The sequence below is a fragment of the Bombus impatiens genome, unplaced genomic scaffold (genome assembly GCF_000188095.3).
Source record: "Bombus impatiens unplaced genomic scaffold, BIMP_2.2 scf_0442, whole genome shotgun sequence".
NCBI classification, from domain to species: domain Eukaryota; kingdom Metazoa; phylum Arthropoda; class Insecta; order Hymenoptera; family Apidae; genus Bombus; species Bombus impatiens.
The window spans coordinates 1,371,029-1,386,873 of record NT_176861.1 but is presented as its reverse complement, the minus strand read 5'-3'; the positions used below and the strand labels follow the sequence as shown (position 1 = coordinate 1,386,873).

Genomic DNA, 15,845 nt, shown 5'->3' with positions numbered 1-15,845 from the left:
CCTAAATCTATCTTATTGCAACGACTGTAAAAGATAGTACCGATGCATTATGTTTATCTCTGTTAGAGTTTCATCTCTACGCGAATTATCCTACTCGCTGGCTGCGCAAAATTTCTGCTCATATCATAATCCTAACATATCCTCTTGAAAGTGATTTTTGTATTTTTATTTTTTGAGACAAAGCACGTGCTAAATACACTTTAGCTTGAAATTTTTGGCTACTGTGAGCCATTGGCGCGATGAATTAGCATTAGATTGAAATCGTTGGTACATCAACGTACCTACTTTTCATTTGTCGTAACATTGAAACGATCGAGTGGCTTTTAAAGGATTAGAAGATCACAAATTGAGCGAGAATTCTCAGTTGCATGTAGTTGATATAAGGATAGGTAATTAACTGCTTTGAATTATGTTTATTGAATTACAAAATAGCGAAAGATTTATTAGAGAAGGGTGTAAGGATATTCTAAATGTCGCATCTAGATTTAGAATGATAGATCTGCTCAATCCAATCGATCCCTGCAATTCGCGTGTAATTTTAGACTAAGCTTAAAGTCATCGTTCTTGATAAGAATAACAATGATATAATTCCGAGTTTGTTTAAGTTTCTTACTAACGCGTTAAAAGATACAACAACAAATTCTGGCAAAAGTGAAAACGTGTACACGAGATCAACTGCAAAGTATAATAACAACAACGTAAGATCGTGCCACGTCTAACAACATGTTTTAAACATTGGCCACGCAATTACAAATTGTAATCATGATCGTGCGTCTGTTTGATTCCTTGCCGTCTTATATCAAATAAAACAAATATTGGGTTGACAACTAAGTGATTGCGGATTTTGTCATTAGGTGGTAATGACAAAATGACCGATTTGTGGTGGAATTGTAAAGGATTGATAAAACGCTAACGAGAACTTGCTGTTGTAACCCGTCAAATATATTCGAAATAAATGAAACAAATATAGACAATGTCCAAAGTCGCTCGTACAAACGTATTCGCAAAGACAGTGTATGATCGTTCGCAGATAACTCGTAGATATTGATCGATAACTCGTACGACTCGTGAAACATTAGGTGGTAATGACAAAATCCGCAATTACTTAGTTATCAAGCCAATATAATGTATGTACACGTATCTTTTTGTGTTATAGTTTGATTGAATAGAGATAAATACGTCAAGATGGATTCGTTATTGGGTAAAATATATAAAAAGAAATACAGACGAATTATGTAATATTTAACGATAACTTATAAAGTACGAACCTTTTGTTGAAATAAAATGTCAAACGCGACTTGTTCTTTGCGACATACAGCCAAGAATTTCAAATCTTTCGCAACTTTAACACTAGAACTACAGATAGTTAAGACGAAGCTATTTCTACCAAAACCAGTGAAAATGACTGGCCTTTGAAAAATACGTAATAAGAGAATATTTTTATATTTCTTGATTTATTACTTTCTTACAGAAGCAATTCCATGTTATGGTATTTTTGGTATTATTAATCCATCTGGGACTATGATCCTTAAACGAGGGTTGACATATTTATAAAATTGTAGAAAATTGTAGAAAATCGTAGAATAGAATTTTGATTGCTGTGATATTTCTAGCGTTAGCATCTAGCGATCTAGCGATCGATCCGGAATTTTCCTGATATCTGATATCATCATATCGAATGGTACGCGGTAAAAATTTTAAAAACGTGTGAGAAGTTGTAGAAAACGAGGAAACTGGCTAATTGAGGTTCGATAAACAGATCGCAGGACCCTTTTACACTTTGACGAGTAATTTTGACTGCTATTGGTATAAGTAGCCTTGATACAAAATTATTTTCAGTTTGAATACATAAAAAACAAAATAAAATTCATTATATTATTCTTTTAGTTCTCGTTGCGAAAGTTATTACATCATTGTGGAAAAAATATAACACGAAGTAGAAATTTTAAAATAAAATCGTAAAACCAGTCAATTTGACTGATGTGGTAGTTCTAGTGTTAACCATCATTATCGTGATTACTTTTACTATGCAGAACAGAGGTGTGAATGTATACTTAAATGTATACTTAATGTATACTTAAAACATTTTAAGTATACGGCAGACAGAGACGATGTTCATTTTACGATTACCTATCTTGAAAGTTTTTCGATTCGACGACGCTGCGATGCAATTTAAAAAATGTCCACAATGTAACGAAATTCGAATTTTCATCGTGAAAGCGAAACGAAAAAGCAATTCCGTAAAGTCGCCGGAAAATTAAGAAATTTCGCTTCTATGTTATTACCTACCGGTAGGTTTATATTGCCAGCTGTGGAGAAAGGTTTTCCGTGCTTTCAGTTTTACGTTCGACTTACATTCGATTTTTGTGAACGAAACATATTTCATTTCTGAAAATCGAAGTATCTCCGATTACTAAAATATCTTCCGTTGATACGAATGGCTTCGTTTCCATTTCTCAACCCTTTTAATTCGGGAATTCTCGCTATTTTTGCATCTCCAACTTCATACGATTGATTCGCGATTAGAATCAAGATCTTTTTGGGAAGATTTCTAACACTTTTTACGTACCACACGTACCTTGGCATTGTCGTTGAGAGTAGGACACGTTGTTTCTATAGATTTAGCGTTGTTTCTGTTTTCACTGAAACGCAAACATATTGCAACGTTAAACGGCATTTATTAAAAAATACACTATTTAAATAATTAAATGTCAGTACAATAGACACGTGAAAGGACGATGAAACATTTGGATTGAAAGCGACGAAGCTAAAGTTTTGAAACAGTGGAAGTGTTAAAATATGGAAACGATTGAACACGGAGAGTAGCGTGACAGGTTGTTGCAATTGGATATTTTTGTAGCTTTCTACTTTCCCACTAATTTCGCTGGTGCGATCGTTAGTGAACAGTCGGCAAGCAATAATTGATACGAAACGTCGAACAGATATAAATTTAAGATTATACCGATAATCGTTCCATCGATGTTCTAGCGTGTCACGTTAAATCAGAATATATCTTTAGATGTTCCTTCATTGTGCCACTTACACGACTATAATCGAAAAGGATCCACTTTCGAGTATTTCGTCAAATACGTTGGTCGTTCTTAATCGTCTGGCGCAGAGATCTCTCGGTGCAACGTTGCTCAACGAAAGTCTGCAACCATTGGCTTGGCAACTAAGTGATTGCGGATTTTGTCATTAGGTGGTAATGACAAAATGACCGATTTGTGGTGGAATTGTAAAGGATTGATAAAACGCTAACGAGAACTTGCTGTTGTAACCCGTCAAATATATTCGAAATAAATGAAACAAATATAGACAATGTCCAAAGTCGCTCGTACAAACGTATTCGCAAAGACAGTGTATGATCGTTCGCAGATAACTCGTAGATATTGATCGATAACTCGTACGACTCGTGAAACATTAGGTGGTAATGACAAAATCCGCAATTACTTAGTTATCAAGCCAATATAATGTATGTACACGTATCTTTTTGTGTTATAGTTTGATTGAATAGAGATAAATACGTCAAGATGGATTCGTTATTGGGTAAAATATATAAAAAGAAATACAGACGAATTCATTAGGTGGTATTGACAAAATCCGCAATCACTTAGTTGCAAAGCCGATAGACCTCACAACGAGTGTGTCTTCTCACGAGATGTTTCCACGCTTTCGCGAATTCAAGCGTAACGTTTCGGTTCACCACGCGCCTAATTTACGAGTAGCCACCAACGAGTCAGCCACGTTACACGCAAAGTATGTTACACGTTTAAAGGCAAATTTTCCGCACGCGAGACGACATTCGCTTTCGAATACTGGAAAATCGGCGTGCCAAACGTCTCGCGATGAGAAGGGGTTAATAAGGAGGCACAAAATGGTTTATCCTTTAGAAAGAAGAAGACTGGAAGTCGGCAAATATTGTTGTCGCAGGTGGATACATCACGATGTCAGGCCACATAGAATACTATGGGAGTACGGGAACAGGCGGCGGGATGCTTCCCGCGGGCGGAAGTGGAATGTCGGGAATGGAAGACAGCATGCAGGGCATACAGATGCAACCGGGAAGACCGATGAGCGTTTGTTCAGTGAGTTCTTGCGCCGCTGGTGGCTCGACTCCACCGCACAGAGGCAATGTCCTTTACCAGAATTGCGGGAGTAACAATCCCCAGGAAGAACTCATGAACGACGAGCTGCTCATGTCGCTTTCCGTACGCGAATTGAACAAACGCCTTCATGGTTGCCCGCGGGAAGAGGTGAGTCAGGTCTCTTACATTTTTAACGACACTTTCGCATAGGTAATGCCTCGCTTTCGTTTCATTCACAATTTTCAGTTCGCCACTCGTTTGCTCCGCGTGTTTCTACCTTTTGCGATTCTTTTTCCTATGGTAGAACTTTGATTATTACGGCAATACGAATCGAAGGAACGACCGATCAATGGGAAACTTCAGCATGATTATTTCGTCAGACAATTCAGAAAATAAGAATAAGAAGCGAAAGAAATTGTCGTGTTTTTATTCAAAGATATTCTTTAACACGTTTTTTTCGCGTTAACTGTCTTTCCCTCGACATTTGCTATTGATAATCGTCAAGAAAACGTTTTCCAGCTATCCAAAGATCGTTTAGTCTTGAAAAAGCGCGTCAAACTGTCTGGCAAAATTGATATTAATATCTGTAAGACAGTTCGAAATAAATGATTCTCTCTCGTACGAGGACAAAGTTATTCGAGTATCCGAAGAGAACGCGAAATGATCAATTCGAATAATCAGGTTCTACCGTATACAAATTTCTTTATCGCGGAGTTGGTACGATTTCTTGCAAACTGTTTGCGCTTATTGGCCGTAACGATGATGGATTATTTAACGATAGCGATTAAGATGAATGGATTCGAAGAGAATTTTTTGGCGAAATCGCGAAATACATAGAATTTTCCTACTTAGATAACTACGTGTGAAGTAAGCGTGAATTGGTATATTGGTATCTATGTATTATCCATGACTGTAGTAGAACGAACTGTTTGTTGGTTAGACGCGCGAGTTGTCGTTGTTCGCGATGTTAGTGTCCTTTCGTTTTTTAACTTCTTTTTATACACGATTTTTAAAATTAGTATTCAGCTAGAGAAGTTTTCTCAAATCATTTCCACGGTAATTTCGATTCACCTTGTACGAGATGATCTACATATTATTAGCGACATTTGAATTCTAAAACAGTTTTTGCGTAGTTATACGATACATTAAATATATTCTCTTTTAGTTATACGTAGCATACGAAGAATTGAAAAATTTTTTCCGTCCCTTCGATATAGAAACGTAGGATTCGTTTGAAAAAATTAACATTTATACGCAAGTAACACATTGATGCTTTAATTAGAATCTACCTTGACACGCAACTACGATACATCATTTTAATTAACGTATTTCGCGAATCTGTCGTCCGAGGAAATGACGAGCTAGCTCGTCGTTCGTATATTTTAGGGATAGTAAATTATACGACGAAGCAACATTAAATAATTATATTTCTATCGAAAGCATATTGTCACGTTTACCTTCGCGACGAACGAAACAAAGTAATTCGGCTTGGTTAATTTTAAATTTCCAAATAAGAAAACTACGCACTCGGATTACGGACGAACTCTAACGTGGACAACTATGTTTCTTGCAAAAATTTGTTACCTTCTATCGAAAATATCACGAAATCGCTGTGGATCTCCGTTCTTTGGATATTTTTACGTTGACGGTAAACAAGATACGTAAAAGTAAAGCTTCAAGCTTCTTTTTACGCTGTTTGCATGACCAGCGTATTAATTGCCCCCACGTACGGGTTAACTAAACGAAATAATACAGAACCATACCAATTCACCTCTTACGACACTCTTATCCTCACGACTTTCCATCGAATTTGTTGGTAAAACGGATCTCCCTGTTCTGCAAAGGTGGTGCGTCTGAAGCAAAAGCGGCGAACCTTGAAGAATCGTGGTTACGCTCAGAATTGCCGTAGCAAACGATTGCAACAACGACACGACCTCGAGACGACAAATCGCAATCTGCAGAATGAACTTCAGCGAATGAAGATCGAGATGGCTCGGCTCCAGCAAGAACGTGATCTTTTCAAACAAAGATGGGATATCCTTAGAACGCGACAGAGCCATACTCATAATCACAGCCACAATCATCATCAGCAACAGGCGTCGCAGCAGCAGCAGCAGCAGCAGCAACAACAACAACAACAGCAAGCGCAATCGCAACAGCCGCAGCCGCAGCAGCATCAATCCCAAAATCAACAACAGCAACAACAACAACCGCCTCCGCAACAGCAACATCAACCAGCGCCTGCGAGTCCAGAAGTTTATCTGTGACATCGACAGCGCCGAGGAGGCGCTTGCTGGACCTGAACAGACATCCGTCGTGCGCTCGTTGTACGAGATTCTCGATCGGTGAGTAGCGACTATTATTTTTCTTTCTACTTCGAGCAAAGTAAGAGAGCTGTGCAGTTTGTCTGAGTTTTCGCGGGACGGATATTCGAAGGATTAGGATACGAAGCGAATTCTTCGTAATGCCTCTTCCGTTTTTAAGGTTCTGCGAGGACGAGCGACTTTTTCACGCTGCCTTTTCTCTGCCAGCTCTGCGTCGTGTGTCTATCTTCGTTGTTTTTAACCGAGAAAACGAAGGAAAACACGCAGCGAGGACGCAGCGTGAAAAAATCGCTCGTTCGCGCCGCATCTAAAGGGGATTTTCGTTTTAACGTAGCGTATTATGTTAGGATATTACTTGCGGATATTTATGCAAATCTATATCTTTGTAGAGACGATTAATCCTTAAAGGCAATCGTCGAAGGAAATCGCGTTAATTCTCTCGCGGATTTTTTATCTTCCAGTCGTAGTGCGCATTTTTCGTTAGTTTAAAGATCAACGAAATCAAACAGATCAAACGTTTTACTCTGATCCAATGTCGGGAAAAGAATAGAAAAATTATCGTTTGCAATAGTTACGATAATATAATCTTACAAGAAACCGATATTAAAACAAAATTTCAGAGGGTTTAAAAAACGAAACGTAGGCAGATTTTTGTTTCACGTAATAAATATCATCGCGATTATTGTACTCTGGTTATATCATAGATTTTTGTATAAATATCGTGTTTATTCTGGTTAGTCTTATACCTTCGATGAAATATCCAATAATTGCATAAAAATCCGCAATTTAGTTTATTATTATTTGTACATTTGAACAACGTACGTATTTAAAGTAACCCTTTTCAGTATTGTTGATGTTCCGATAACAATCGTTTTCTTAGAATTATGGTGTTCCAAGGTCTTTTTATTCGAGTTCCTGAAGGATACTTGGACTATAATATTTTTGTCACTTTAATAATAACGATATTTATATTATTACCGTGAATGTTTCAAGATTTCAATTCAGTTTTGTTATTTAAGTTTTCGGAATAACTAATTGAGAATTGTAAATGTAATTCCATAGCGTTTACTCGATCGAATGAACTTTTCCTAGTTTTCTATATGATGTTAGGTATACGCACATGTATACAGTTTACGCATTAGATACAGAGTTCTTTCTAATTTGATATCTTATACTTTGTTTTCTATTTGTTACTCGTTACAGTTGGTTTGACGTCTTCTTCATTTTTAACAGTAATATTGTTTCTTTAGATTCTTGGACGTTCCATCTACCTATTTGTATATTTCGTAACAAAACGAAGACATTGGTTCTCGTATTTTTGTCAAGAACAATGCAAAACGATCGTTCGAATAGGATTAAAGCTGTCCTTTAGATTTTCCATCGGATCAACTTGTAATCCCTGCGTAAATCCTCATATTATAACGAAAATCCTTTCGGCTTTACGTCTCTCCAGAAATATATTCAGAATCTCGATCTTCGTAAACTACTCTGCAATGTTTATTTATTTTCTTTATTCCAATTATTTTCCGCCGCGTAGTATTCACGGAAGAAACATTCTATTTTCCAAGAACGTAAGTTAAAAGCCAGAAGTCTTATGGAATTCGTGATTTCAAAGAGTTTCTTTCTTTTTTCTACTTCCAATATCTTTCGTTCAATTCGTTTCAAAAAGTGACATTATTTCTGCCTGAAAGAAGGCGATCGAATATCGAAGACAACCGAAGAATAGTTGATAGTTATTTGCAAAATGATCGATCTTACCGATCTTCAATGACCTTGAAATACGCTATCGACGCCTTTTCCCGTACAACTTCTCCCCGCACGTGTTAACGTTGCTCGATTTTAATTTCCGCGAAAAACCAGTTCAATATACCTTGCGATTATTTTGATCAATTTGCTTCCATTTGGCATAGAAGGACATGCTAACTTATTTTCTACGATTATTCTCGACTCACGTAAGAAAGAAAACTCAGTGGATTGAATTTGGGTTAGATGATTATCGTTTGACGGTGTCGACGATATAACAAATTCATATGTTGAGTAATAAGAGCGATACAAGTCATAGTAAGTCTCGTATTATATTATTGTTATTCAAAACTGGCAACACTATATTTGGAAAAACGGGACTGTTCGATGATTAAAATCATCGTACGTCGTGGAAACAGAAACTTTGGCGAATATCTCGGAGAGTAAAGCCGAGCGACGGTAACACGTACAGGGAAAAGTTGTTGCGAATGTCGAACCTGACAATATATTTCAAGATTATTGGAATCGGCGAGTTGGTCCGCTCCGTGACCAAACGATTGCTTTAGAACGAAATAATTGTTTTTAGCTCGGGAAGCGAAATCATAACGATGATCTTTTCCCAAAACTTTGTTCACAGTGACATACCTGTGCGCGTGGGACTGAAAGACAAAGAACCAGACGAACAACCGGGTATATCCTTCGAGAAACAACGTTTGTTTCCTTCCTCTTTTCAATCGAGTCTTAAGTCTTAGGCACGTTTTTAAGCTCGTCTACGTGTATATAGCGTTCAGTTCTCCTTCCTTTTCTTTGTATGTATAGCTTTGTTAAACGACGTGAAAAAAAGAAAAGAAGAGCCTTGACTGTTAAAACCAACTTTGTAAATCGTGTATGGAATTAGCAGCGCAGCTAAGCTGTCGTTAGACTAAAGGTAATTAGATCTATTCTCATAGGTATAGAAATATATCGCTCGCGGTAGGCTGGACGTCTTTGCCAAATATTCTACCGAAAAGAAGAAGAAGAAGGAGAAAAGAAAGAAACAGGATAAAGAAAAGAGAAGGAAATATAAGCGAACTTCGTGGAAGCGCGAAAAAGGAGAGAGGCAAGGATGAAGCTTAAAGTCAGAGGTCTAGCGTTCACGAGGTTCATCCTTTTCTTTGTTATTTAACTTTTAGCCAAACCATAATACCATTGACACGTTTGTCACGAATGATCGGTTTGGATAACCTTCGTTACCGCTTATTATCATCTATTATACGTATTTCGTGTTTGTAATATTAATTCTCCATTGGTATCTTTGGATCATAGTTTTTCGCATTTTTCATATTTTGTTATCGTTGTTCGCATTGGGTTACTTAATTTTAAGTTGCTTAGCTCCACGAAGTGAATATGTTTTATTTTACAAATTCAATCGCCCTATCGTAAAGGAATTTGTTACGTTGGAGGAGAGCATGACAGAATCGTTGCCGATTTCTAGTCTCAATTTATTTCATTTTACAGATTTTCAGGCATAGTTTCTCTTACGAAATAAAATTAAACGTCCGGGAAGCTATTAACGTTCGTCCATCAACCTGTGAAACAGAGAATACAGAATAAGATTAAAGATCGGGAAATTAAGTAACCTGACTAAAAGCGTTCCGGTTATCTATGGTTCAACGGTATCATTTAAGAATTGATACATCATATAGAGCGTGATACATTCAACATCATTCGTTGCGTTAACCGTTCAAGCTCCGAGATAACTCGATTTTTAGACGTCGCATAGTTTCTTACGAATATCATAGAAAGAAGCATAGAGCAACGTTGTTTACGAGTGGAGCCCCTTGCAAGCTCCGATCCTCTTCGTACGTCCTTATAAGAAAAAGGCAGTTGACATTTTTAACACGACCTCCCTGTTTTTCTACCTCGGTTTTAAACAGAAGGCGACACGCCACAGCGATGGGAATCCGTTTTATACGAGATGCGAGAAGGCTCGACCAGCACCAGCTTTTACAGTTTGGTGTTGACGAATCGCTATCCGTTTCCATCGTTCCTCGTCGCTCTCTTCGTTTATAATAATTTTTATATTTAAATAGTTACTTGCGTGGAGTATAATAGCGTAATCGAATTTTCGAGATCGAGTTGTGCGTTGCCACGATACCCAGGATCGTGGAATTTATCAGCAGGATCACGGTCCTGGAAATTTGTACCGGATACTTTCGTGCCAATATCCACGAACCTATTTAGAAAATGGGCAAATTCTTTTGGCCGATCTTTGGCCGAGATTGCTTAACCCTCTGACAATCGAAGACTGGGTCAATCTTGTCTCGTGTAGATATTTCACGTTCGTTACCTTCTAATCGTACGATACATTTAGAAATTATAGTTCTACCGAATTGCGATAGAACTTCGTTTATACAAGTAACCTTCAACTTCCGATATCCGAACTTGAAAGCTTAGCTATTATGCGAACTGTGGTCCAGCCACAGTCTTCCATTACGTTCAAACGTGTATTCTTGTAACGGAGTTTATACGGAGAATAAATTGTACGCTGGAAACGTGGGACAGTGGGACGCGATACAGAAACGACTGGTCAGCTGCCTGTTTCTACGTATCAGGATCCTTCCGTGCAGTTCAGCCAGGTAACGTTACAGGTGAAATTCTACAAGCCACGAGTTACAGATTTTTCTCGATTAACGGCAACGGGTTTGATGATAAATGAAATTGTACGTGTAAATGTTAGGAATCGCAAACCGGCAGAACGTTCCGTTCGACGTAACATCGCGATAAGAAAGAAGTTTATAAACCTAGGATTAATAGGTTGTCAGCTGGTTAATATCATTTGTTAGCAAATTATCGTGCACGAAAGCCTTTTTTCTCTTCGTTATCTAAACTGATAAGAAAGACCGAAGACGATAGCTAGAGAATTCGTTGTCAGTCCTCTAAACTATCTTGGGTTCCCAACCTGCTCGGATAAACGAAGTTCTAGCGATCACCGATACGAACGATTTTATTTTCCAAGCAAATTTCGTTATTACTGTGCTATGGACTTTTACGAACTTACGTGAAACGTAAAGTTGTAAATATATATATATAAAAGGTTGAAAGTAACGCAATTCTTAGTACGTAGGCGAGAAGAACATCTATTCAATCTCTGTTTCTCTTTGATCGATTTTTGTTTCAACGGTATAAATTAAAATATGCTAATAGCAACGATGATCCAGTCTTTGTTAGACAAGGGTTGATCGACGAGTAAACGGTAATGGAGAAATCATCGTGCATCCTTATGAACGATTATCTTTTATCTTCATTTATCCTTATCGCGAAAGGAGAAGCTTACACGTTCTCTTTCATCTGGTTTCGACGTTCCGCGGTGCGAAATCCCGATTCAAATCGTGTCGCAGAGGTCGCTTCGTCTAATTAATAGAATTCGCTTCGATTATATTAGCGTCTACGAGCATGTTCGATCGTGTAGCGCGAATGGGACGAACGTGCGTTTTCAACGGGGTTCGACGGAGAAGGAGAACCCAAGGATCTCAAGAAAATGCGTAAGAACGCGTGCCGATACATTTTCGTACCGACACCTACGGGAACAGTGATATCAATTTTAGTAATTATGGCACAAAATGATCTGTATACGGTAGATCTATAAATTATTAGTCGACTCTTAGGTTTGATTTTAGGGGGATCGTTAGACGAGAAGAAGAGGGGCTACGATGTAATCGTTTGCGTTGCACAGCGGCGTAAATTTTGTTGCCACGAATTCCTGGCCGATTACGAACTAACAATTCCTAGTAATCACGCATGATAGCGAATAATTGTCATACGATATATCTGAGAATTGAAATTTTCGAAGAAGCAGCAGCTTTCCTTTCGTTTTCTTTTAACGTGATCATGCGGTTGTGAAGATGCGAAAGTATCAGATTTGATACAAAAATTACGCCACTGTCATATCGAATGACATATGAATATACTATATATATATTATTGTTTTGTCGTGGTTGGATTACGTTGGGTCGTTTCTGTCGACCGAGAATGTTTCCGATTCGACTTAAAAATGTTTTAATTCCCGTTACATCGTCTCATGTGTACATAAAATAATTATTATACTTCTTATTATAAATAAACGTCGATATCGACAGTTTCAGATACGTTTGGCTGTCTTTTTCCTCTGACTTTTTAATTATCATTCTATCCTTTTCCCCAGACACGTTATCCTCTTCGTTTGAATAAAGAAAAAAAAAAAAAACGAGACAACGGGTTTTCATAGTTCGTATAGCCAATCGAGAGGAAATTTTTCCACAGTTTTCTTTAACTCTCAACCGGTACGTACACGTTGTCGTATCGCAATTTCGATTATTTCATTTTATTAGTTTACGCCATCGAAACAGTTTGATGGTCTTTGTCGCGTAAAATACGAAATACAAGTCGTGATTGATTATTCTGAATTTAAGTAATTTTTCTTTGTCAATTGAAACTGTCGCGATCGTTTACGATTCGATCGATTAAACTACCACTCGCCACTAATTATTTATCTTGGCGTTATCTTAAAAAATGTATTGTTACGCAATTTTGAATTTTCAATTTCAACCTGAGAACTACGAATGTAAATGTTTCTCGCGTTAATTTCGCAGAAATACGCATTACGCAAATCATTCCCTGAAACTTCCGAATTTTTATAACTCGCAAAGCTTCCGAACGTTTCCAATTGCCTCACACGAAAGTAGTCCATCTTGCGAATTATTTCGAAATTACGAATTTCGTTATACGGGATAGGACGTACGTGCATATTAATTCGTAACGATCGAATGATTTCAGTGGCGTTAATGATACCAAAAAATGTGGTCAACGACGCGCTGGAAAAGATGTTATACCTGCCTTTAAAAAAATAACAGTGAGCTAGAAATCTCGTTGAAATGTCCACGTACAGAGGTATAAATTAACGAGAATCAATCGTACGTTGTTCGAAAAACCTTCAACTTTATTCTATCAAAGTTCCAGTTCATCCTGCGTTACCAATAACTAAAAAATATTCAATTATCGCGCTTTGTGTCTTTCACCGTCGTATAGAACGCAGAGTAATTCTGCCGAGGATAATATTTTACGTCGTTTTAGTCGAACATAGCTCCTCGTACTTATATCGATCGACGCAACAGCAAAGAAATAAACGAATAAAATCGCTTAATTAAACTGGACGAGGAAGCAAGCAGAAGGAAAAAGAGGAAAGGCCGACGAAGAAAGACTATGGAACGAAAAGTTCTGGTTAGCGGAGGTCCGCATTTCGCGTGGTTCTAGGTGTAACATGCAATGTGCAGGCTCAGCGTTTCATTTGAGAGGCAGGCACGAGCATTGGGTATGGAATCCCCTTCGTTCTTTTATGCACCAACAAACCTTCTCCCATCTATCTCTTTCTTTGCCATTCTCATTAACCTTACTAACTTCTTCGAGCAACAAATATTTGCAACACGTGCAACTGCCAGTTTCGAATTACGATGAAATCGATGCGACGACAAAGCTGAGAAATATTTTGCTCGAAATAAAACTTTTTCTTTCTCGCTTCTTTTCTTTGTTGGGGTAACTGCCTTCCTCTTAAATAAAATCATCGCACGACGCGTATAATCGCTGATGTTTCTATCGAGAAATTTGTCGATGATCGTCGTCGACGAATCGTTGAACAGTTTCAAGCGATAGATAAAGTAACTTGGATAGATTTATCGTGGAACGGTTTTGAAAATTTTACGCTGAAAAATTATGTTCGTAATGTGCATGATCTTCGTATAATAAATTTGGAATAGAATTAAATGGAGATTTTTTTACTGTAATGTATATACGCAGGTAGAATTCAGAACTTTCAAACTGTTTTAGATTTTCTGTATCGTTTCGTTCGAGCTATAGGGTATCTACATTGCGATAGATAAGTCAGTATAGAAAAATCTGATAAAATATTTATTTCAGTCTATATATGTAGACTACCATATGCAGATGATTATGCAATTGTGGCAAGTATAGATATGGAAAAATGTACAAGCATCGACAGAAAAATGTAAAAAATATCAAAGGTAAATACAGTTATCTGCTTATATGTTACAATGTTTAGGATATAAGTCATACTTTTATTTAAGTTTCACTTTCTTATCAATGTTTTTAAACATACGAATTTGCGTAAACATCCACATCGGTCATTTCTTACACATTCGCCAGACAAATCCTCTAAATAAAACTATATTCTATTTTTCCCCCAATAGAATGGTAAATTTGTCGTAACGCGTGAAACATTCGCACGATTTTCAAACATCTGTATCCGATCCAGTTGATCGCGAATTACGATCGTGGAGATTTTTCAAATATACCAGCGAAATAGATCTACGACGAATATCGATATCGAGTGTATTTCCTAGTTAAATAGTCGAGTTATCGTGAAGTTTTATTTTCCAACTACGAAGAAGCAAAGTTTCGTTCAACAGTCGTTGTAATTGGCAATTTTAATTATTAGCAATTAATTAGTAAAATCAAATATTTCGTTGCAACGTTTAATATTTGTCGTATCTGTTCTTCTCCTGTATTAGCGTATCGTCGAGATATTCGTCGACAATTTTATATAAAACGATCGAAATCGGAATGATCGATAATTTAAAACGGAAAATTCGTCGAAAGCGAGGTTTTCTTGCCGGGTTCTGGTCTCGAAAAACGCGAAACATTGGCACGCGTTTTCATGAACGGACGCGGCCCCGTCGTTCTCGCTTCCCTCACTTTATTTGCAACGCCGTTTCTGCTGACACCGCCGCTCCACGATGAATCCATCGAGATGGAACGTCGGTAAACAAAACGTTCACCTCTTTCGGTGAAACCCGCAGCTCCGTGTGGAGCGGAACGATTCATAAGACCGTGCACCGTGTACTGTGTACACACACACACACACACGCACACACACACATATTCGAGAAATCACGAGTACGAATGATTCGGCTCTATAAATGTACATGTATAACCTCGGCGTTGAATTGTAATGAGTTGAATTGTAACGAGTTGAATTAGTAATGTATAATTACGTGGTAGATCGTGAGTAGTATGATGGTGAAATTTTGTAAGTACCTCTGCCTTTTTTCTGCGTTATTGGGTAAGATTTTTTTTTGAAAACAGAGCTGTTTGTTTTACGTAGAATTCTTCGACCCAAATTCGAAGCTGTTTGTTACGATAATGTGTAGAATATTACAGCATAATCAACTAAATATCAATTAAACGAGTTAGATTAGATTAGATCGGTAGATTGCTTTAGGAATGAATTAATTAAGGAAGAGATATTTATACTCGGTAATCGTCGGTAGCGTGTACTTACGATATATTTACAAATATTAAGCGGGGAGAGATTAAAAAAAAATTGATATACACGTACATACACGGTGTGTCTAAAAAATCGCAACAACGTTCTATCGTCGAGAAATTTCTTTCGAATGTAGCTATATTTTTACGATGTCGTATTCGTGGTAGTTTTCAACGCCAAGTATTTTGTTAAATACGTCTGCAACGTCGTGCTTGTCACCTGATCGTGATTTGTACGATTTTTCCATATCGATCAATATACGATTTTTGAGCAGATGAATTTTTATGGACAAAATACCTACATATTTTTATTGTTGTTATATAGCTGGGTTATTCTCCGTAGTAGAAAATATTAAATTAGAGGCAAAAGCTATCAAACTACTTTCCAGCTCCTACA

The 15,845-nt window shown here is 37.4% G+C and overlaps 1 protein-coding gene across 3 annotated transcripts in view; it reads left to right on the top strand.

Moving 5' to 3' along the window:
* LOC100741431 (chromatin modification-related protein eaf-1) overlaps nucleotides 1-15,845 on the top strand; it is an 80,366-nt gene that overhangs the window by 7,601 nt on the left and 56,920 nt on the right. The window contains exons 3-5 of one of the 3 annotated variants that reach the window (XM_012387052.3): nucleotides 3,931-4,262; nucleotides 5,930-6,430; nucleotides 8,790-9,203. In XM_012387052.3, the coding sequence (XP_012242475.1) occupies nucleotides 3,931-4,262; nucleotides 5,930-6,352 (755 nt within the window). In that variant the 3' untranslated portion in view covers nucleotides 6,353-6,430; nucleotides 8,790-9,203. Of the gene's footprint in view, nucleotides 1-3,930; nucleotides 4,263-5,929; nucleotides 6,431-8,789; nucleotides 9,204-15,845 lie in introns of those variants that run through there. The other 2 variants (XM_012387053.3, XM_033321395.1) reach the window with 2 other exon arrangements.